This window comes from Urocampus carinirostris, chromosome 7 (genome assembly GCF_059441175.1).
Source record: "Urocampus carinirostris isolate Australia breed hairy pipefish chromosome 7, RoL_Ucar_1.0, whole genome shotgun sequence".
NCBI lineage: Eukaryota > Metazoa > Chordata > Actinopteri > Syngnathiformes > Syngnathidae > Urocampus > Urocampus carinirostris.
Window position 1 is genome coordinate 23142291 of NC_142355.1, and position 25093 is coordinate 23167383.

Here is a 25093-nt window from a genome sequence, read left to right on the forward strand (position 1 = left end):
ATTAACATATGGTTGTTACAATGATGTAAGATATGATAACTTGTTACCATGATTGATTGAAGAAGCGTCCAAAGTTGTTTAGTGGATGGGTCTCATAAGCTTTTGGCTTCAAACTGTCATCCCTTTTTGCTTTTCAGGTATTTGTTCATTTTGTGATGAGATGCTTGTTTAGGTGACTAAATAGAAAAAATAAACAAGCAAAATACGAAAAAAAAATAAAAAAAATAAAAATAAAATAATATATATATATATATATATATATATATATATATATATATATATATATATATATATATATATATACTTCAAGTACTTTGTTGCCAAAAAAAGTCAACTGTAAAACAATAATAAGTGAGTTTCACTTTTTAGAATTAATCACAATCTCATGTCAGACAACTGCTCAAGTAGAAATATGCTAGTGTACTTAAATATTTTCACACAACAAAAGTAAACAGTTCAACAATATAAAGTGCGTTGAACACTGCAGTGTAAAATTAATAAATCAAACTCTCACAACCTGAAACACTGGTCAAGTAGAAACTGACAACTGCACTTCAAATATTTTGTTCACAACAAAGGTCAACAATAAAACAAGATAAAGTCACTATCCAATCCCTTTCCCTATGTGATGTTATGTGCTTAATAATATAAGAATTAAATTACCTTACCAAAATTCCCCATTGTCACTGAGCATGCGCGGCTTGTCCCTAAACGTCATAGTTGAACGTGTCATCTGAGTTTATCCAAAGGAACGCACCACTTTTGACCATCAGTAACGGTAACGTCGGAAAACATAATTAGTTAAACTACACCGTTATTAACGGCATTTTTTATAATGGCGTTATTAACAACACGGGTGATGATTAACATATATGAATTATAGGGTGTTTTAAAAATACTTTTGGAATAATTGATTATGTCTTTAAAGACAATGATGATGAGACTGACTTCTCGTGGCAGTTAGAAATCAAATCATAATGACCCAGCACTGGTGAGCTATTCTCTGAAAAACCTCTTTCGGTTTGCTAATAATTGTACTGGTATTTTTTGGTGTCAGTTCTGGCATCTAGATTGTCGGCGTGTTTGGGCTGGATACGATACCATGGCATTGTCCTTCTTTGGGATTAATATCTGGCATTCTCTGACCATAAACATTGCACACCGACTGGATTCCTCATCCCGACTTAATGAATTGATTCCAGCACATCATTAACATGCCCCACTCTACTGCTCTATACGCATATGTCTTAATTAGCCGCTCATTGGCTGTTTAATTACAAGAAAACAGCTGACAGCTGCCAAGTTGCTTTATAATGGAAGCCATTTTAGGAAAAGGCTATTAATGCCAGTGACACACTAATAATGCTATGATTTATAGTCCAAACTTCTCTACTCATACATATCATCTCATGGCTTTGACTAATTAGTAATCATTAAAGACGGTTCATTCTTCAGTGTCATGTTCTTCCCAGTTTTGGCCAAAATCCTTCAAATACAAAATTATATGCGAACACACGCGCTAGCAAACAGCAAAGGTTCAGGGTGGTTGAGGAATGCTAACCAAGTGACGGGTGAACAGCGCAGGGACAGGAATACACTCTCAGCAGAAAAACTCGTCATGAAAGCAGATTAAACTGATTTCTCCCACTTATCGCCTCAACTTTCTCATAAGTCCCATGCAGGGGTAACCCCGTTGAAAAGTAAGTTAGAAAAAATATAAAAAAAAGAAACATTTACATTTAAATAAAACATTACAAGTCAACAGGAAACACATTTTTGTAAATATTTGATTGCATAACTAAATACATTATTTTAATTACCCAACAATGATTGGTTATTCTCTGTTTTGATAAAGTTGAATAATAAAGTTCTTTTACATTGTAGAATCCCTACCAAGAAGTCGCTACCATGTTTGACTGGCATCTTGCTGTTATGTTGGACTCTAGGCACTGGATTTCATTCACATTAGAAAATAGTGTGCAATCTATAGGTTTATATATTACACACTGCGGCTTTAAAATGTTTGATTTATTTATTAATTTGTTTTACTTATTTACCAACAGGTAATATCTGACTTACAACCTGCTCGATTTATGTCCACCTGTGCTTACAATTACAATATTTATCTCTTCAGTTACGTAAGAAAAAAAATGAAAAAAAAGTCTTATTTTAGCTCTGGTGCTTGGCGCTTACCTTACAGCCTTCGCATGTTATCACACCGTAATGGATGCCTGATGATTTGTCTCCACAGATCTTGCAAGGAATTATTTCGATTTGAGCTGCAAACAGAATAAAAGAGGGAAAGAGAGGGTGAGAAAATCAAATAAATATATTTTTTACTGTTGTTTGTTATTTGGCATAACAGAATACATAACAGAGTACAGCGCTCTTGGAAAAATCTCATCCACTAGCTTTTGGATGTTTGCATGTACTGAGCTAGCAGAATATTGACACTTGTGTACCTGAGTGTGTGTGAGCAAAAACAATGGACACTTTTAAGTCCTTACAAATCGTGAAAAAATCGAAAATTATAACCTTCCAGTCGCATGCTTTTTGAGTCAAACGAAAACAAAACATTAAGAGTAAACTCTTCGTACTGCTTTTTCATGACCCCACCTTTTATTTCCAAATTAGGCCCTTCCACTTCCAAGCAGAGATTTCTGATATCTCCAACATCTCCTTTTTGGTGTCCGTACAGCGCCAGACAAAATTGGGGAAACTTCACCTCGGGATGTTTTCTGACAGCTTTTTTCCAAACGTGAGGGGATATAATGATTTTGTCTTAATAAGATGCAATAAAAAAAGGATAATTATAAAGTGGCCTGGAGGCAATGTCGAGGCGTTACATCAGCCTTTTCCTTCCAGCTATGCCTAACGCTCTATATGAAGAGCCCTGGCGCACCTTAACAAGCAACTAGGGAGGGGCATTAATATATTTCTGGCACTAAAATGCTTCTTTTTATTTTCATCAAGTAACTACATTGCAAACTTTAATAGTACAATAAATCAAGTAGATGTATTTATATTACAACTGACAAAAGCCAAGAGCACCAAACCAAATAGGGAATGTAACGAATCCTGTATATCACTGACATCAATAGAATTAAAATACCTTTCATTGCAGAATATTTAAAAAAATAAAGTCAGTATTGTAAACGAAGAGTCAATTGTCTCTCATTAGCTCCATTACTATAGGTACAACTGATTAACAGGTTATTGTTCAGGAACAGTAACATGCAGGTTGAGCTATTTCCGTATGTTTATGTAAATTTGTGGGAACGCCGCAATTGCAGACCATTTTAGCATACAAATTATACCTGGTATTGTTCTTTTATGGAGTTGAAAAAATGTCCACACCAATCTGCTCTTCATGCTTACCTCTCATTTTTAGCTACTGGTACGGGAGGGCATATATTTTTTGCCTTCTCTTTTAACAGACAGGCGAGATGCAGCAGCAGGCCAGGTAGGGAGAGTTGCTAAAAGTGTGCCTGTCAGTTATACACTCGGGCATAAACAGGGTGGCCAAGAGCGCCACGTGAGAGAGAGGCAGTGCGTTGAGGAAATTGGTGGAGAACCAAAGTATTATCCCAGTACAAAATATTGATCTGATCCAATTTCTTGCTTAGTATCGATTATATAGATATTTGGATCATTCCGCCCAATATTTTGTGTCAATTTGATCACTTAATAAGTTCTTTTGCTAGGGTTTTCAATCCTTAAATCCTGGCCCGTTTTAATCAGCCACCCAAGAGCCCGCAGTGTGTCATGAGGATAATGTCGTCTGTCCCTGAGGCTCGCCCGCTAGAGACCCTTAACACAGAGCCTCTTAATCCACTAATAGCCAAGCTCTATTCATTCAACAATCTGTGTCTGTTCTCCGTGCGCTGCTGGAGTCAACAAAAAAACGACCGTGTTTACAAGGCATTAGCCTACATTTTTTAGTGAAATGAACAAAAGCAAGTGTGGACGGCCCGCAATTAACCCTCCTCCAGACGAAATGTCCTGCCGTTTGTGATTCCGGCGCACAATGGAGGGCGGTGCACCTCGCTGCCGCAGTTTATTGTGAAATCCAGGCGAGCTTTGAAACCCTATCTGAGAAGGGTTAATTCATAATTAATCTTTCCCTCCTAGTCAACGGTCGCTCGTTACGGCAAATGGGGCCTGTCGCCGTGTGGGTGAGCGCCATTGTTTGTTTCTGTGTTCTCCCCGCGTGAGCATTCGCCGCGCAGTGTGTTTCAACTCCTTTAGCATTTTCAGCCTCATTACTTACGTAATTTGTTCTGACATGCACTCACAACAAGTGAAGCGTGCTGTAATTATGACTAGCTGCGGTTGCGGCCGGCCAAAGGATGCAGCGGCGGGCCGGGCCAGCGGGTGGCAGTGCAGGGCCGCGGCTGGCTTTTCCTTTTCTCATTCCCTGAGCCAGGCATCCGCCCACCCATTCCGGCCCACAGGCTTTTTGGGCTCTGCGATAGCTTCGGGCTCAGGCTGCTGCGAGCTAACCCCCATCAATCCTTCCACGGTACTCCCCCACACCCGCACCGAGATGCCTTCATCTCTCCGCTCACTCGGGCCGACGCCGTGCCGTATCAGGTGAAAGCAGTGGGAGTAGACGGGGCGCGCCGGTGTCAAACTTGGGCGGGGTGAGCGCTCGCAAAGGCAAAACCTTCGCAAACAAAGGCGCTATCTGCAGCGGGAAAGGCCGTCGGTCCACACGTCCTTGCCGGTTAACACCCTCTCACGGCGGTGTCGCATAAGCTGCTGGATGAGGAGGGCACTCAAGAGTAAAGCCAAAAAAAAAAAAAGATTTGTCTTTGGACCAGCTAAGGGAGGCTCTGTGCTTCCTTGTCTGAACATTTAGTTATTTCCACCCAAGGATAAGCTGCTTTTCCAAAGAGATGCAGGGGAGAAGGAAAGAAGAATACAATTTGAAATCAAACACACTATGAAGACTCACTCAACACTGCAAAACGGAATGTGACACACCTCTGGAATACATTGCCAGGCTACATCGGACACAAACCCTATATTGTCATATCTAGTGTGATGCCCTTGCTATAATGACACTCCATCCCCAATTCAGGTACAGACACTGTGTCAAAAACAAGAAACTTCAAAATACATAGCGTCCGTCCCCTAAGACAGCTCCTCTCTCGGATTATTCGAGTACCTAAGTCCTCTGATCGACTGACCCACGGCCGTCTCACTACGCCCGTGATTGTCAGAAGTACACCCATCTCTTTACCCCCCCCCTAATGAATAGAAACACATCCGTCTCACTCTACGCCACAGATGAACAGCTTAAACAATGCACACCAGTCTACGAGTGTGCATCAGAACAACATAGTACAAATTCAAGGAAAATGACGTACCGAGACAGATAAATAGTAAAGATTTAAATCGCCAAAGTATTAGCTTGTAATCAAAAGACTGGTGTGAGGATTCATGATCTATGCCTACAATGCAAGGAGTATATTGCAAGACTTTAATTTTGAATATTTTATCATGGTATGTTTTAAAAATCGGCCGTATTTTTCCGTCTCGATGAGAACTTTATTTTTAACATAAAAAGCCTCGCCTTGAGATCAAGTCACATTGCAGGCTCATACTACGCGCTTCCAGGGGTCGCTGATGTCTCAAGGTCGCTTTAAAAGCAGCCAGCAAACATCGCCTCGCTCTCTTTCCCAGGACATCAGAATTGCAGGTGCCCACCCTCATGCCACGTGCGCCATAAACCCTCTCAAAGATGAGTCCTCTCCCACATGCTTTGCTCTCTCAACCAAATTACACCGAATTTCGAAAAAGAAATCCAGCTGAACCGAATGACCGCTACATCTTTTTCTCTCTCTAAATGTACTCGTAGAATCAAAACAAAAACATAACTGACAATTCGGTGCTGGGTTATACAGATTCAAACATGCCATAGAAAATCTTTGCTCATTTCTTTCTTAAGCTACTTTCACTTTCCATAATATATCCACCAATATTTCACAAGAACCCCATCTCATTCCCATTTTCATCTTGCTAAAATGTTTGATTATTCAAGTCAAGTAGAGTCAAATCCCCCTGGTCATCCTGGAAGGGGGGTTATCACTTGTGAGGCCCCTTCTTAGGGTTTCTTATTCTCCTCATGCTGAAGTTTTGAGTTTTTCCTTGCCCGCATGTTGGTTCAAGATCAGGGGATGGTGTAATTGAAACCTGTGCAGTCCTTTGAGACATCTTGTGATTAAGCTTTACAAATGAAGGTGACTTGACTTGACGTTTGATGATTGACATTAGTTTGAAAATATTCAGTTGTGTGCTCATTAATAAACGTGTGCTTGTTTTTGACAAGATCTTCTCTCATTATTTTACATTTAATTTATAATTGTATTGCTTGGTAATGCAACATCCATTGCTGCCTGGTTATCCTGGAAGAGGTATTACTTTGAGTGTGGTCGCTTCTCAAGGTTTCTTCATTTTCCTCATTTTGAGGTTTTTGCGTTTTTCCTTGGCCTCATGTAGGTTTTAGATCAGGGGATGGTGTAATACTAGTCTGTGGTTTGCAATAGTCTGTGATCTGTGCAACCCTTTGAGACTCCTTGTGATTAAGGGCTATACAAATAAACATGAATTGACTTGACTTGGCCTTGCAATCTAACAATAAGCTTAAGTTCAGTCTTTGGATTGAGATCAACTGGACTCCGTTTTGACAAAAATCTATATTGCATCAAAAGCAATTGAGATACTGTATTTTTATCAGTATCACACAGCACCGGCTAGTTAAGAATAATTAAGAGTCCAGTCATTAAGTCATCTTCATTTTACCACCTTTGAAAGATAATCAAATTTAATATCTTACAAAACATTATATTTACAGAGCAGCATCATTTTACAAATGGCTTATTTGCACACTGGGCTGTTTCATTTCTCTCATGGCCAGTAGTCACTGGCATTACCATTTGGTCTTGGCATCAGTTTGCACTCAGCTCAAAGGCCTTCTGCTGCCTTCAATGTTGTGGTTCTGGAGGTCTTTGTTATTGTATTTGCATTTTTTGTAGCTAGGAATGCATCAAAACGAGTATTTCTCTGTCGTGCAACATATAAATGTTTCAATAAAAAGCAGATATTTTCACAAATAAATGATACAACCTTAACAATTTTGATAGCCATATTACAGTCGGGAGTATCATCTGATACTGATATTCGTATATATCTTTTTTTAATTTATTTATTTTAATTAAAGGGATTGATCGTTTTTTTTAAATCGGAATGACTGTTCTTTTCTCAAGTCAATTCAGGTTAACATGAATTAACCATAATTTGAGTTAGTTATCCTTGAGCAATGCAACAGATGCAACATTTTTTTAGATCAGCACGGAATAAAAAATAGATATGCTATTGGCTGAACTCGTCCCACAATGTATTTTTCTTGATTCAGTTCAGAATCCAGAGTGTTTCATAAATAATTTGCTGGTTGGCAATACACTACTGTACTTTTGTACTGCATTTGTTCGATATGGGTTCAAGGCTTGCAGTGAAGATAAAGGGAGAAGCAAATAACATGATAAACATGAAAACGGAGCTTGCGATTGCCAAGAAACATTAAGAGGCACACAAATCACTACTATCACGAAGTTTTATGTCAATAGCCAAGTGAGAAACAGGTTCATGTACATGGATCCGTTAACTACAAGGGTTGTTGAGGCACCATTGTGTACATCCTGGCGGCGCCCATTTTTTGAGTATGCGGTTTGCTTCTCCGGATAAAACAGATGTTACTGGTTTCCATGGTTACCAGTAGGCAGAGAAGACTCCAGATTTGACTCAGGTACGGCATCTTTATGATAGATAGATAGATAGATAGATACTTTGTTCATCCCCGAAGGGAAATTCACATTTCCAGCAGCATCCCTGAGCTGAGAACAATCGAGAACAATCGAAAATAACACGGGAGCTGCTGGAGTGGCTGCCATTCGTGACGGCGCCGGAAGAAAAGATTCAATTTGAATCATGTACAAACAAACAAACAATTGAATCATGTACAAACAAACAAACAAACAAAATATTCATGTTTCAATAAGTGGAGTGTTAATAAAATGGGGGGAAAATAATTTCTGATACTGATATAACCAGGTAAAACTAATTTTAAGTTACCTGTCCAAATGAATGTTGTGCCATCTCACCTTTCCCACTCTCTCATCTCACCTTTCCCACTCTCTCTCCTCTCACCTTTCCCACTCTCTCTCCTGCTGCTCGCTCCTGAAACTAATACTTACCTCTTTGTGTATTGTGCAGTCCCTTCTCAAGTTTCTAGACTACCATCCCCTGATCTAAAACCTACATGAGGGCAAGGAAAAACTCAAAAACATCAATATGATTAAAACTAGTTACTTTCTATATTGGGAATAGGATACAGAGACCCCTCTCTACTTCGCACCTCGGTCACCGCTGGCACACCGCTTTAGGACTTTGAATTGAATCGTGTTCAGTCTTGATCATATATCACTAAAACTAAGGACCTGATTAAAGCAAGGGCAGGACAATTCTCGCAACGGGAAGTTTTAAAACCAATGTAATTTCATCCCACTGTTCCCATCCCCCAGCATCCACCTGCTACTCCACTTGGCCAGCTCTTTACGTCATCCAAGGAATATAAAATGTAAATTTTCTTTCGCACCTATGTCTGTTTATTATGCTATTTAATAATTATAAAAACATACTTAATGTGTTATTTGTTTGTTTAAAATGTTTTAATCTGGGGTACTGAGGTTTCTAAATGCATCAGCTAATTACCATAGGTTTTTATCTCGCAGTACGGCAATTTCACTTTGCGATACCTACCAAAAAAGTCAGTCACCGTCTGACATCTGTCAGTCACCTTCAATAAATAAAGAAAAGGAAATAAAGGGCCAGCGCTCGTAAGCACTCCCTAGTCGAACAGTCAATATTTATTGACGAGAGCCGCCGAGTTAAATGCCTTGTGGTGCAAGACGGGATGCAGCCGGCTGGCTTCAACTTGACCATTGCAACGGCACTGATTCCGTTCAATGCACTCCAAACCCGTTCTGTTTACAACATCAAAGCCCAGCATGGTTCGACGGCATCGGCGCTAAACCTCATCGCAGCGGTCCGCGGAACCTTGCGCAACTGCAAGATGGCCTCCGTAAGCTGACCACTTCAAAGATACCTGCTGCGAGGGCCAAATTATGTGTAATTCACACCATGACGCAATTGACCGCCAGGGCAGGATGAGTAGTTTGATATCTTTTATGAGGGCGTAGACAAATGTATTACCTAAGTTTTTGAAAAAATAAAAAAATAAATATCGTATTTTTGGGTTATAGGTCCAGTTTTTTTCATAGTTTGGCCTGGGGTGCGACTTATACTCTGGTGCGATTTATGTGTGAAATTATAAATACAGAACTATATAATTGCGTTTTTAATATTTATTACCGTAAATTCCGAACTACAGAGCGCACCTGATTATAAGCCGCACCCATCACATTTCAGGGGGAAAACCGATTTTGTCCATACACAAGCCGCACCTGTATATAAGCCGCATGCACCCACATCATATAAATACAAAATTAATCCAAGCCAAACTTCAAGTCCCATTATTGAAACTAAATGTCCTTCATTGAAGCACACAGTTCAAAAATCACAGCTGCCAAAATGAACGTAAAACGATATAGGTACTTAAAATTTGTTGCAGACCTGCAGATTCTGGGTGCCCGTTGATAGTAATCCAAGGAAAAAAAGTGTATATTTCCAAAGGTAAGGGTGGGAAAAATATATATCCATTATTGTCCACCGTGTCCACAAAAACTCACCTTTACCGGTCCCCACTTTCCCATCAGCCCGCGTTTGCTCCGCCCCTCTTTTTTTATTTGCTCGTGCAGATTAGGTGTCTCAAATAAATACAAATAAATACATTACAAAAGTATACAGTTGGAAATACATATTTACACATATTTACAAAGAAAGACGGTACATTGAGAGAGTTTTCAAAGCTTTAATAATAATAATATAAGCCTCACGCTACTAACAAGACGCTCGCATACCTGCAAATTAGTCTGTTAAGGAAACAAATGACGTAATCGTTGGAATTACGGTAGACCATCCGCTTCTTCCTCCTCGATAATGACGTCTAAGTTGTATTACTCAATGTGAGAAAGAATCTTTATCATGTTGACGTCGTTCCACCCTCCCTTGCATTAATACACCCCAGCAATATGCCCGTTCCCTTTAACATGGAAGCTGCGTTATGAGCCTTATTTTGTGCAATCTGTACGATGAGGGTATGTTTATGCTCATAAGTTGTGATCTTCCTCGGCGCATATATTTCACCGGTCTAAATCTTACCTCTCGTACTCGAGCGCCGTTGGCGGCCGTTAAAAAATTACATAAATTGGCCGCATCTCTGAATAAGCCGCAGGGTTGAAAATTTGGGAAAAAAGTAGCGGCTTATAGTCCGGAATTTACGGTATATAATTTCACAAGTAATTTTTACACTAAACCGCAAGAGGGCACAATAGGCCTGTGTCGATGATTTTGACATTGCCAATAATTTACATACATACACATAAATATATATATATATATATATATATATATATATATATATATACATACATACACATAAATATATATATATATATATATATATATATATATACATACATATATACATACACATATATATATATATATATATATATATATATATATATATATAGATACACACACATATACATACACATACATATTACATATATTTTAATACTCCTTGTTTATATTGTCGATATTCTTTAGCTGTTATTCATTGACTTTAATTGCTGTAACAAAAGAAATGTCCCCATTGTGGGACGAATAAAGGATTATGTTATCTTATCTTATGTTATCTTATCTCAAAAACAAGTGAACAAGGTGGAACAAAAATGGCACCCGGGAAGATGCGCAATGCAACTTTTTTGGAAGTAATTGAATGGATTGACAAAGCATAGGCTCTGGTGACAACAAAAAACACTATGCCGGGATTCAGAAAGGCGGGAATAATTGGAACCGAAACTGACAATAAGTCTGATGCAAGCGACATAGAAGAAGAAGCGGCGCAATGTCTACCTCCAAAGTAGGGGTAGTTGTTTAAAAGTGACACAAGGATGAAGATTCCAAAGGTTTTAGTGATTTGCAGTGAAACTTGGTAAACTGGCTAGCTTGGTAAACTTGTTATCATGTTCTTTATGCAGAATTATCTGAATAACTCAATATGTTAAGTCTTTACTGACATTACCAGGCATGTCAGTCATATAATGCTAGTATACTGTACTCTTATTCTTCCTGTTGTTCACTGTTATTTCAATTTTTAAATTGCCTTTTCAAGATGCCAATGTATGTTTTTGCTGTTTTATACATATAATGAATTTTGCCAAAAATGAAACTTATACTCCAGTGCGCCTTATATAAGTTTTTTTTCTTTCTTAATTCTGAATTTATTGTCTGGTGCGATTTATAATCTGATAAATACGGTACCTTTAATCCATGTAAAATCAAAATCAAATTGGAGTGCCAAAGCGAGGATACAAAATTTTGTGTCAACATTGAAACATCGGTAAACGATCTAATTATGTAGACAATCGTACATTTAAGGAATGCACGATTACCATTTTTTCCTACAAATATTGGTAACTGTTAGAAATACTGATAACTGGTAACATATGCTACGTGTTTACTTTAGGTGTCGCTTCCCTGTGTCCCCGTGCCCCTTCTCTATCTATCTATCTATCCATCTATCTCTCTCCCTCCCTCTTTCTCTTGACTTCTGCTGATCGAGTTTACTGGAACATCTTGGACTATGATTGTTACTTTGCTACCTGACCTCCCATGTACCAAACCCTGTCAGAATATAGACCTCCATTACTACACTAATATGTGTTTCTGCACTCTGCTTACGCACTGCCCCGAGAGGATTCTTGGCTATTGAGGAAAAAAAAAAAAGAGGAAAAAACACATAAAAAAATGTTATTAGTATGATTATTTATTTATTTTTGAAAGAGATATAGTGGAATAGTACTCAAACTATGGGTATTTTTAAAACATGCTTGTTTATATGATATTATAATTATCCAAATCAATATAGTGTTTGTTTTTAATGAAAATATTTTTTTAAACACCAGATAATATGTAATAATACACAATGTCCTTTTCACGACATCTCAGAAAGTAAAGTTGGGTCTAATTGTTATAGCCAGTTATCGGTCCATTTCTTCAGACTTATAATGGTTAGGTAATTTTGTAGTGTATTTTTTGCCATTACCCATCTGATAAATATTTTTGTGTATCCCAAATCGATTTTAAATTGTAATATGTGAATTTATAGCATAAGTGATTTATGATTACAGCTACCATGCATGCATACTTGCTGACATAATGGTAAAAAAAAAAAGAGTTCACTGATTAATCTGTCTGGATGATTTGTCAACCTTGATTTTCTCATTTTTTGGGGGATCTGTGATTAACCGGTCATTTGCTAAAATGAGTAATGCGTATCAGTTACTGTTTAATGTTTTGCAATGCAGTATATAAAGTTGCTGAAGATATAACAGTAGTTACAATTATTTTACTAAGGGGAAATAATAACACTAACTGGATAAACTCTCATTTATTTTAGAAAACTGTAATAATGGGGTGTACTGATAAGCTTATAAAACAAAATTAACAAAAGGGGATAAGACAGGTATTATTACCAAAAGGACCACAGCAAGCAGCATATCGACTCTTCACTCGATCTCTCCATTTTGCTCAATTGGCACTGACCAGATTGTGTTTGAGAAGGACCACATCTAGTTTTATTGTGATTTGATGTGTTTTACTGCCTTTTTGTCCATCATGATAGATCCCAAGAAAGTGAGATATAAGGAAAAATGGAAAACAATGACAACGACAGAGAAAAGATAGAAAGTACCGCGGAATTCAAAAATGTTATGTGAATGTTATGTGATTGTCTGCTGTCGAAGCGCTACTTGAAGGTAAAGTGAACTGTTTAAAATGGTTTTATTTTTATCTTTGTTACCAGTATATTAATCTTCATTATTTACACAATTAAAATATATTGTTTAGGTACTTCCACACGACAAAAAGAAAATGTCGAAAGAAGGGGGTTTTCTCGTATCCTGGGGCTCAGCTGTATTGTTGACTTAGTAAGGAGAGAAAGTACAATTGAACAACCCCAAAACCAAACAGTTTTTTTGTGTCCATGTTGGGGATGAAAATGTTTTTGTTTTTTTTAAACAGTGATTTATGATCTAGTATCAGTATTGTCACATGTCACTGCCCGTCAATGCACAATGAAGAGCACACGATGAAGGTGCTGCATCCAAATCACATCAGGAAGATTCACTTTTTACCAGTAACTATGGAAACCTTTATTATCTGTTTCATTTTTACTGAAAAACGGTCTGGAGAGGGATAGGTGCCGCCAGGCTGTACTTGCCGGATTCACACAATAAGAAGTGGTGCCCAGGCAATCCTGATGTTTTAGGGATAACCGAAATGTGAACATGTATCTTGGGTAGGTATTTCTTTTAGTATGCGGCTATTTTGAAGCAGATTGGGTCTGCTTATATACAATGTAGGCTTATATATGGGTATATAAATGATACCATTTAGTCCAGTCTATAGCAGAGGCTGAATCTTTACCCCCCGTTTTTTTCTTTTGTGTTTGAGCTGTTCAAGGGCACCGATTCATCCCCAGTCGGTTCCTCGGGTGAGGATGACACGTCATTCAAGGCGCATAAACAAAAGGCCAGCGTGGCTAGCGCATGTTCACCCAGTGACCTTCACTGTCTTGTCGAAGCCCTGAGATCTGCCTGCTGCTAAAAGTACACCGCGTTATCAAAGGCTGGGAGAGTGACAGTTGATTGCTAACACCCACAACAATTTGCCAAACACGCGCTCACAGCTTGGAAGGGGCCTGTCAAGTTTGCTTTAGCAGCCTCGTTGCGTAGACACAACACCGTAGGACCGAATATTCCCTTCCAAGTGCCCTGCAGGCACATTAACGCCTCATTTACAGATGTACAGTGGCATCAAGAATAACGCAAAGATGAGAAATATGTTGAAACGCTGGTGAAATGTTGAGGTCATCGCTACACCAATTTACATGCACACACACACACACCATAATCTAAAATTAGAGAGCCCTGTAAAAAAAGGATACTTCAAAGTCACAATCGCTTGCATGGCGGCACTGAATCAAAAATAGGATTTCAGATAAGGATTAAATTGATAAAGTAAAAAAAAATGGTCGGTGTCACCATGTCTGCCTGACAGTAATAGTGTTACAACAGAGTGCAATCAGACCTCCACTACAGTAGATGGCAGTGATACTCCCACTATCATCGCATGCAAAGAGCATTCGGAACAAATAATTAGATCAGTGACTTCTTCTGGGTTTAAAATCAGGTGTAACATATTAAATACTGCAAAAACCTCATTTTTTATACTCCTGGTTAGATTATTTTAAAATCAATCAATCGATCATATCTAGTAAGGAGGTTACAATACCACATTTTTTACACACCAATACCCAAACTTTAGATAGTTATCAACATTGATGCCACAAACTGATATTATTAGTTCAAAAATTATCCTCTGCTTAAAAAATATTTTAAAACGAATACCATTAGATCTCAACATAACATTTTCCATTAACAATGCATTTATTTGATATCAATTTACTGTTCCTTTATTCTAGGTTGTTGACATGCTACTTACTATATGGCAGCTGACACTGGTGTAGGCAACCACCATCAAAGAGGTTAGTGTCTAATAACTGCTATTAAGCAACACTTTCCATATTTACAATTGTTACAAAAGGGGTGAAATACAGACACTACCCAACATGCACCCAACGTTGAGCTTGGTGTAAAGAAAATAAAGAGTGAAAACCTCTCAACTGAACGCTGGGTACTGGTGACGTTGAAGGATTAAGATTATCCCCAACGTTCCGGCTCAAGCCACTGTCATAACGCTGAGAGCTTAAACCAATCGCCGATCGGACCATTAAATAATTTCCCCCGCCTGACGCCTCCCGTTGAAATAAGAAAGGTTGAAGGCTAACGCTGCCGCCCTCCATTGGTTCGCTGTCAAAAACATTTAGAATGAAAGAACGTTTGAGAAACCCTTGCCCTATTTGAAATTTGTGTGTGTTAGCATGTACGTTAACGTGACATCTGTCAATGACAGCGTGACGCATGCTAGCGAGCTCATGTCATAGATTATGTAAGAAGCAGACGGAACATGGATCCATGAGCAGATTAACAATCCTTCTTTCATCATCAACTGTTTGAAATAAAACATAAAATCTCAAATGTGGGAAGGCTAAACCTATTACAAAGCGAGCTAGCTAGATAGCCACCCAGCAAAAAACTAGTTTGATAGCCGTTAAGCAGACGTTAAAAACATGCCAACGTTTTGTCGAAAAGACGCCTTTTTGGTTTGAAGCGTGAAAGTTGAAAAAACATTCTTTTAAGGATGTTAAAACGATGGACCAGAAATAATGGGCTAAACACGACCCAATTTTTGACATCGATTATTGGATTTAGCCCAAAAACAGGCATAATGTCTAAAATATATCGGTTGCTGAATGGGAAGATCTTGATTTCAATTTTTAACTCTCAATTATTGGTCTATAAAATAATTTAACAAGATAGAATTCCTGCAATTGGCTGACAACCAGTTCAGGGTGTCCCCTGCCCACTACCCGATGATTGCTGGGATGGGCTCCAGCACCCCCGCGACCCTACTGAGGATAAGCGGTGCAGCTAATGAGATGAGATGAGAAGATAGAATTCATCTTTTTTATACAAAAGACAATACCAGTTATATCCCACATAGCACCAGATATTTTTTGGGGACATTGGATTTTGGGCCTAATCTAGTGTGGTCCATTATACACTTGATTTAGTCCAAAAAAAGATGGTTATTATTGAGTTTTGGTTCAGCCCTTCAAACGTGGTCTACATATTGTGTAAAAAATAGTCATTGTTGTATTCTCAGTATTGCATGTGGTACAAATTTAGTCTTAAAAATAAATTTCTAACTTCTTGAAAAAGTTATTTTTCATTTTACTTGACACGCAAACTAAGATGTCTTTTAGACTAAATCTTTGTGTCTTTTTAACGTTGTTTAAACTGGTTTTGGGTTGATACTGCACATTGTAGAGCACTGTTTTGCTTTTTTAAAGGGTCAGTGTATATTATTTACCACTTCAGAGTGGTAAAAACAATCATTCATAAAACAAAAACATGTCGATTGAAATATTAAGTAAAATATATATTTAGTATTATATAACCATGTATCTGCTGAGCTACTCTTAGCTTGAGAAATTAGCATTTATTATAAAAAAAAAACCATTAGCCTCACCTGGAGATAGCTGATATAGTTGTTCAACATATTGCTGCTACGGGTAACTCAAAAAGGCTTGGCAAAAAAAAGAAGTAAAGTGCGTTTGAGTCATTTTGAATCATTTTAGCTCAGATTCTTCCTTGTGCTTCTAGTGCTCATTTTTGGTTGAACTACGTCATACATCTAGTGGTCAAGTAATACACAATGTTCTAAGATGAATACAAATCGTCAAGACAAACCCAATTTAGCTTATTTTTGTTACAGGATCAAGTCACATTTGCGTCGTAACAAAGGTTACGTGAATGTCAGCGGCAAAGGACAACGGTGGCAGGCCACGCCGGCACAACATATGCGTTATTTGTTTATAGATTCTGGGTATATTTGCAAAGGAGCTGCTGGAATGGCATTTCGTCGTGGCGCGAAAGACAGCAAACATCACGGCCCACAAATTTACCTGGAGCCATCGTCATTTCCACATGCCTACACAATACTCGAACCATGGGGAATTTGAAATATGATAGTTGACACCTCAGCTGGGCATGCGCCGTGCCTTTAATTCGCTCCTATGATGTACCGTACGTTACGCGCCAGAAGGCACACCGGATTACTAGGCGCAAACCAAAAAATTGTCTTTTAACATATATTTTTCATATTGAAACATTGGACTAAAAGACGCATGGAATAACAGTGGGGCAAATAGGTGTTCAGTCAAACTCCAATCGTGCAAGTACTTCCACTTGAAAATATTTTACAGGCCTGCAGTTGTAAACATGGGTAAACCTTAACCATGAGAGACAGAAGTTAAAAAAAACAACCTGAAAATCACATTGTTTTATTGATAAATAATTTATGTGCAAATCATGGCTAAAAATACTTATTTGGTCAATATGGAAAGTTTATCGCAATACTTTTTTATGTACTTTGTTATGTATTGTTAGCAACAATGGAGGCCAAACATTTTCTGTAACTCTTAACAAGCTTTTCACACTTGCTGCTTGTATTTTGGCCCATTCCTCTATGCAGATCTCCTCTAAAGCAGTGATGTTTTAGGGCTGTCGTTGGCCAGTATTTTATATCATTTCTACGAATGGTCTATGGGATTGAAATCTTGAGACTGGCTAGGCAACTCCGGGACCTTTAAATGCTTCTTACAAAGCCACTCCTTTGTTGTCCTGGCTGTGTGTTTGGGATAATTTTCATGCTGAACCACCCAGCCACGTCTCATCTACAAGCCCTTGCTGATTAAAGAGATGTTCACTCAAAACTTATCGATACATGGCCCCACTCATGCTTTTATTTTCACAGATCAGTCCTCCTGGTCCCTTTGCAGAGAAACAGCCCCAAAGCTTGATGTTTCCACCCTCATGCTTAACTCTGGTATGGTGTTCTTTGGATGAAATTGAGTATTCTTTCACCTCCGAACATGAGAACCTGGGTTTTCTACCAAAAAGTATGTTTTGTTTTTTTCTGACCATGACATTCTCACAGTCCTCTTCTGGATCATACAGATGCTTTCCAGTGCATCACAGACGGGCCAGGCCGTGTACTGGCTGCAGCAGTGAGAAACATCTGGGAGTGCAGGATTTAAGTCCCTGGTGGCACATTGTGTCACTGATTGTAGCCTTTGTTACTATGGTCCCAGCTCTCTGTAGGTCATTTACTAGGTCCTCCCTAGGGATTTTTGCTCACCATTCTTGTTATCAGGGTGAGATCTTGCATAAAGCCCCAGATCAAGGGAGATTATCAGGGGTCTTGTATGTCTTCCATTTACTAATAATTGCTCCCACAGTTGATTTCTTCACACCAAGCGCTTTACCTATTGCAGATTCAGTCTTCTCAGCCTGGTGCAGGTCTACAATTTTGTTTCTGTGTCCTTCGACAGCTCCTTGGGCGGCAGTAGCTGAGGAGGTAGAGCACTGGTCTTGGGGCCGAGTTTGCAGGTCCGATTCCCGGCTCCTCCAATTTAAATGTCGATGTGTCCTCAGGCAAGACTCTGAACCCCAAATGCCCCAAAAAGCATCGAGGCGCCTTTCATGGCTGTCGCCACTATTGATGTGTGAGTGTGTGTGTGTGAATAGGTAAGTGTGAAGCAAATTGTGAAGCGCTTTGAGAGGTCTTCATTGACTTGAAAAGCCCTATATCAGGGGTGGCGAACCAGTTTGACATAAAGAGCTGACATTTTTCACTGTGAGAGTCAAAGAACCACACCACGCACTGGCCTGCCATGACAGACAGACACACACAAACACACACAGTTAAAAACATATTATTTCCCATAACACACTCCTCTCCTTACAATACAACAAATATTGTTGTTGTGTTGATTTCAAGGAAAGTGTCCACCCTCAATACACACAAAAAAAAACCTAAACATGAAACAAGGCAAAGAGCCACAGTATATAGAAAATATGATGAGGCAAAGAGCCGCATTCTTATTGGCCAAGAGCCGCATGCTGCTCTAGAGCCGCGTTTTTGCCACCGCTGCCCTATATAAATGTAGACCTTTTACAATTTACCATTTGGCCAGAGTGGTGTTTGGAGTATGACTGAGTTTGTCGACAGGTGTCTTCTATACAATAGACATTTAAAACAAGTAACTAGTGGAGCCTTGATAGATCTCGTTGGACCTTGTTGGAAGAAATTAGACCCCGTAGACAGCAAGAAATCTTGGTTGTTTTTAGGTAACTAAATACTTTTTTCCCACTCCAATTAAATACATGTAAATAAAGTATATCAATGAAAAATCAAGCAATGTGATTTTCAATTGTTTTCCACATACTGTTTTTAATGGGTGAGGTTTACCATGTAGGAAAACTTGCCCAGTTGGTGGTTGACTAAATGCTGAGTTGCCCCACAATATATATAGAGTAAAAGCTACCGTATTTATTTGTTGCATTTATACACTTACGGTATCAACTAGCGCAATGAATAATTAGTCGACAATTGTTGCTGACCTGTATTATGAACTACTGAATGCAATGTGAATCAGACCCGGGTCGCGGCGGAGGGAGCGCCAAAACATAATTCCTATGCCACTAGTGATACAGATATCATAAAAATGCATTTTATTTTATCACATTATCACAGTATTTTTACTCAGGGTGTCAGAAACCAATGATAGAGAATGGAGAAAACAGAGTCACCCTGAAAGATATGAATACACGGAAAAAGCACAATAAGGGGAAACAACTCTTTGGTGTATCTAATGATGAATCAGACTTTACGTTTGTTCATATCTTTCAGGATGCAATTTCAGTTTTTTCCATTCTTTAACATTTGTATCTGGCACGAGGAGTTAAAATAGTGTGTAAATGAGATGAATTTGAATGCCTTATATATTAACTGTATCACTGGTGCTCTAGTGGTTTAGTGTCAGCATTTATAATAATGCAGTGACCTGGGTTCGATTGCCGCGATGATGGTTAGCAATGATTTTTTTAACGATCTATCAGTGCACATATACGCTTGTATACCTTAAGACCTGATGCAGGAACACATAAATACAAATACAGTATGCATTTCCAACCTCTATTGTATTTTGCGGTATACAAGGTGCACTGGGTTATCAGGCGCGCTTTTAAATTTCTGTCCGATTTGCGGTTTTTAAGTGCACCTTATAGCCTGGAAAATACGTCAGTTTTAAGTTGTCTTTCCTTGGACATGTGTTATTCTACATTTTCTCTTCCTAGCATCCAGGCTGCTGCCCTGGGCCTCTTGTTGGATGAACTCATGCGTGTGTTTGTTTGTGTGTGTGTGAGGCCTATTAATATTTCAGCACTGCCCAGCGCCAGATGCCTGTTCAACAAAGCAGCGTTTCCCTCAGATCGTCTCCTCCAGTATTTACTCGACTATTTTATTGAAGAGCACTTCCAAAATCTTCAACGAGGGGCCAGCAGAAGTAAAAGGCGCATAGGATGGATGAAGATCCGTCAAGCTGCCGTTCATTCGTGAGCCATTGCGGCAATGGTGCAAGAAATCCTAGACAGTGTCGGTGGACGATGAAGGGAGGCATGTGCCAAATGCGCCTCACACCTAGCATTTCTGTCAATCATTCCTCGGTCACCTCTAAAATGAAGCTAGTCAATTATAGATGACATAATCAAGGAGTTTGATTGAAATTGTCAGAAGTGGGGATGTCTCCAGATCGGACATGGGGCCGATGTGGTCTACTGATAAGGATTTGGATGAATATATTATGTTTTTTTTTGTTTTTTTTTTATAAGTTTTGGGGTTGTACACACCCATTTCCAAGGTTGTGTAACGGGACAATGCAGACGAACAAACAAACAAATAAATTAAAAAAAACAATTAGGACACACAGTCTGGCTGTTCAATTTTGGTAAAAAGCAAATTGCGCTTTTTCAATGCGATTTTCAATTTTAAAATAAAGGTGTATTTTGTGCTAGTTTTGTATTATTTTGAATACTTAATCATAGCGTCATGCCTTAACCTTGAGAAAACAGCGCCCTCTTCTTGGGAACATGGTTAGGGTTAAAGTCTGCTGAACATCATTTAATTTTTGGTTCATCTAAATGCAATAAATCACACTTCAAGCTCAGGAAAATAGTGATCTACACAATTTACAAAGTAAATAAACATTTTGTTTTTTGATTCTGTCATAATGACTCAATGAGGCTCAAACGGTGGGTGGGAAGCGTAGCATGCTGCTCGCAAACTTTGCTTTGCCGTTATTGGCTAGTGTCGTTAAAACTTGCCTCTTATTGGCCGGCGATGTTAAAACCGGAACTGTGACAACTTTGGTTGGCCAAACACTCCTTAACTCAAATGACAATTGGGAAAAATATACAAACATGGAACTATAAATCCTTGAAAAACAACAACAAAAAAAACGCAGTGTCTTGAGATTACACATTACGTCACATAGCAATATCAATTAGATTGTGGTTAATCGTACAGCCCATATATTCAGTAAACCTCTGGGTTATGGCATCCCTAGCCCACGTTACATAAAATGTTTTTTGGTCCCTCGTTAGGGCGATTTCCCCACCGTAAAACTTAAAAACTATTTTGCATGCCTCAAATCTTACAAAATTCAAACCTAACAGTGTTGTGGGTATAGAATTTGCAATGTCCCATGGCTCGGACGTCTTTAAGATGCCTCTCTGCTAAGAGTTGATGCAATATAAGATCCTGGTCTTCTATTGGTTTAAGTCAGTGCATCATTGAGATGCTCATATGCTATTGGCTGAACTCCCTCCAACAATGCTCCAATTTACTGTGATGGTAAAGCAAGAAGCAAGATGATAATAACAGTCTAAACAAGGATTGAGATAATAGACCAGATCAGTGGCCTTGGGGTATGAGGTCACTGGTTGGCACCTTATGACTCCCAAAAACCATTGGTTCCCCCCATTTGTCGCATCACTTAGCCTGACTTCGAACCATCTTTTAACAAGAACCAGGCGTGGGCCCCAAAGGGGGTCACATCGAAGCAGGCCACGAGAGGACCTACCTGTTGTAGGATCAGGTTCTTAGGTCACCCTCTGTGGATTAAAGTGGTACTACAGCCCTTTAACTTGACAACCAAATGCAAAGCACACATTTGCATTAATTTAACCTGGTTAGTGGCTCATAAATCACACGACACAAATTAATGAGAAAATACATTTAAATCTAATAAGCGGTTTTAAAGGATTTTAACGATTTGTTGTTGCGGCCCTATTTTTGTTCTTTGCTATCTACACACTTTAGGACCGATCTGTTTTTTAAACACAGGGCATTTAATAAAACGAAAGGGCTAAGGGGAAGGCTTTTAGAGAATATTTGGAATCATGCTTTGTGAGGGTCATCCCCTGCAGGTTTAAATCCATTGATGTATTCTCCCCTTAGTTTCTATGAAATTAAATTTATCAGTAGCATTTCATTGTTATTATTTTCAATTTTATTAAACCATTTTCTGGCCTATAAGGCGCACTGGATTATAAAGTGCATTTACAAATTTGTTGCACACGTTTGATTTTGAGTTGCACCTCATAGTCACGAAAATATGGTATATGTGTTTTGCTGGACCACACAAGCTTCTCATCTGCAACATAACTGACAGGTAGGGTACACCTGTCTATTGGGCACCCGAGGACGCGGCCCTTGTGTTTATGTACAGCAGGCAGAAAAACTCACGCTGTTTGCGCTGAAAGCGGAACGCAATGTGTCGACAGCATCCTCACAGCTCCAAGCTAGTCAGAGCGCCACAAGAGTCGACTAAAATAAATATGTAGAGAATATTTAAATGGGCTGCGTGACGATTTGCTGCCTTCCGGTTATAAGGTTTTGGGTTCATATCTGGGAGTTTGTCATCTGGTGTGGTTTTTACATGTTCTATGAGTGTGCTATTGTCTGTTCAAAACATACAATGAAATACTCAGTGACCTGCACTGAAGTTTATGTGATGAACCTACTGTGCAGCTTACATGCCATTTGATGGTCAACATTTGTTGTGCATTGTTTAAAAAAAACAACACTTATTTCCATAACCATATACAAACTACAGCATAGAAGAAATAACGTGTTATTATCTTGCCGTTAGAATCGGAATCATTATCACTTTTATTATCATTGTAATGCTACATTGGAATCACGGATGATCTTCAGTTGGCTAAATAAAGACTATGAATAGAAACATATAAGGTATTCATCTGTATTCACATCTAAAAAAAAACAATTTAAAACCGGGATATTGCACTTTGAAACAGAAAAACAAACATTGCACTTGAATTTTTTAAGTCAGCATGACAACTATAATACCTCTTATTTGTACAATATTTTGGAAATAAAGTCAACGTGCAACAAATGTTTTAGAGCCAAAGTCAAAAACATCCTAAATAAAAATCATACACAACCCTGATATCGCTCTTTAACCGGGATGACTTGTATTAATTTTAACACCTCCAGCAATTTCGAGATGAAAACCTCCATTATTTCGGATAAAGGCCACGGAACATGACAACAATTCCTGAATGGGATTTTGCTGATACTACTTGCTTTAATGAGGGAATTCGCTAAATCCAAAGTGCTGGTCGAAGCCTCATATTTGTCCCTCAGACTTGAGGCATGCAGTTCACCCATCGCACCTCTTAGGGCTCTCGCTCTCAGTATTTAAACAGTGAAAATTCAGTAATCTTATAAAAGAATATCCCCATATTTTTAAGTTAATAAGACATAACTAATACTAAATAAGTGTAACCATTTACATTTTTTGATTTCATATTTCCATTCACGTCACTGAAACTACTGTTTATAATTACTTTATTGAAAACTATCAATTGTTCATACGGGGGAATCTGAGAAAAGGGCTGTTTGTCTACAGTATATGGTTTCATTGACAAGGCTAGATAGATAGATAGATAGATAGATAGATAGATAGATACTTTATTCATCCCCGTAGGGAAATTCACACTTCCAGCAGTCTACCCTGTTGTTTATTAACAGATGAACATGATGGGGTGCTTGTAGCGAAGTGGATGACGTCACGCCAGTCCAAAAATTCGACATCCCTGCGGCAGATGGAAAACTTTTCTTTGTGAAAATCAAGGGATACAACACCTCGTGTTAGCAAGTCCGCCTCTTCTCCGATTCCCCCGGCTTTCGTGTGTCTGTTTAGCTGCGTTGAAGCCAGATTGCTCCGGGTAGCTTCGGGTGGCTACACGTTAGCGTCCGGAATGCTAAACGTGAGCCACGTTTCCGCAAAACACAGCAACTGCGCTCCCTGTGCGCTTCGATGTTTTCAAAAAGCACTCGATGATCTTGTTTGGTCGTGAGTTCGCATTTACCATGATTACGGATGGTACCGAAGACTTATAACGCCGCTAGCCGCTCCGCTAGCTCCGGAATCTTCCTCAGGATAGGCCCCTTCATCACGCCGGTACGAGAATTCCTCAGGGCAAGGAGTTGAAATACACGCAATTCTTGTGCGTTAAAACCCATGTCCATAGGATTGAAGTAATCCATAGTGTAGTTGTCAAAACGGGAAGAAAAAACACCGAAGATAGGAGCAGACAATAAAACAACAGGGCAGCTGCTGGAAAAGGCAGCCGCTCGTGGCAGCGCCGCTTTGAGTACTTAGTGAGTAGTGCTAAATACAAGAGAGTTAACAATACACATGAGACTTGTGCAACGATTCAGTTTGTTTAGAATTACAAATAATTGAAATTTAACTATTGGGAAAGTTTAAGTGTTTTATTTATTTGACCTTTTATAAAGTGGATAGAAAAATCTGTAAAAACACTTTGGAGGTCAGGAGTCACAGATTTAACCCTTGAACATTCCTGTGAAATTCACATAAAATCCCGATTCCAAGACGTACCCAAAATAAATTGATGATTTGTACACTTTCGCTTAATAATTGTGCAGGAAAATGAATCACAAGTTGCATTACGCATGTTTATTTTGGGACACACAGTATATGTCTGTACATCATTCTTTTCCGAATTTGACTGGCTAACCAGTGTGCCAATCATAATTTGATTTGGTTACTACTGGCTTAAGATATTCAAAGCTAAAGTAGTTGATATCCGTTTTATCAATACAGACCCTTTTAGGCTAATGCAAGCTGTGGACCGTGAAATAAAAGCCTGCCATTGGCCGAGAGTGGTGTCAATCAAAAAGTCAGAGGGTAACAGCCATATGGAAAATAATTATACGAGGCTGTTTATTTGTAATTGGAAATTTTGTGGCGAAACAGACGGATTAC

General features: G+C 38.8%; 1 protein-coding gene across 2 annotated transcripts in view; it reads right to left on the minus strand.

Moving 5' to 3' along the window:
• The window catches only part of roraa (RAR-related orphan receptor A, paralog a), a 413583-nt gene that overhangs the window by 25120 nt on the left and 363370 nt on the right, over positions 1-25093 (minus strand). For both annotated transcript variants that reach the window (XM_088340218.1, XM_088340220.1), the window contains one exon: positions 2194-2279. In XM_088340218.1, the coding sequence (XP_088196344.1) occupies positions 2194-2279 (86 nt within the window). The remainder of the gene's footprint in view (positions 1-2193; positions 2280-25093) is intronic.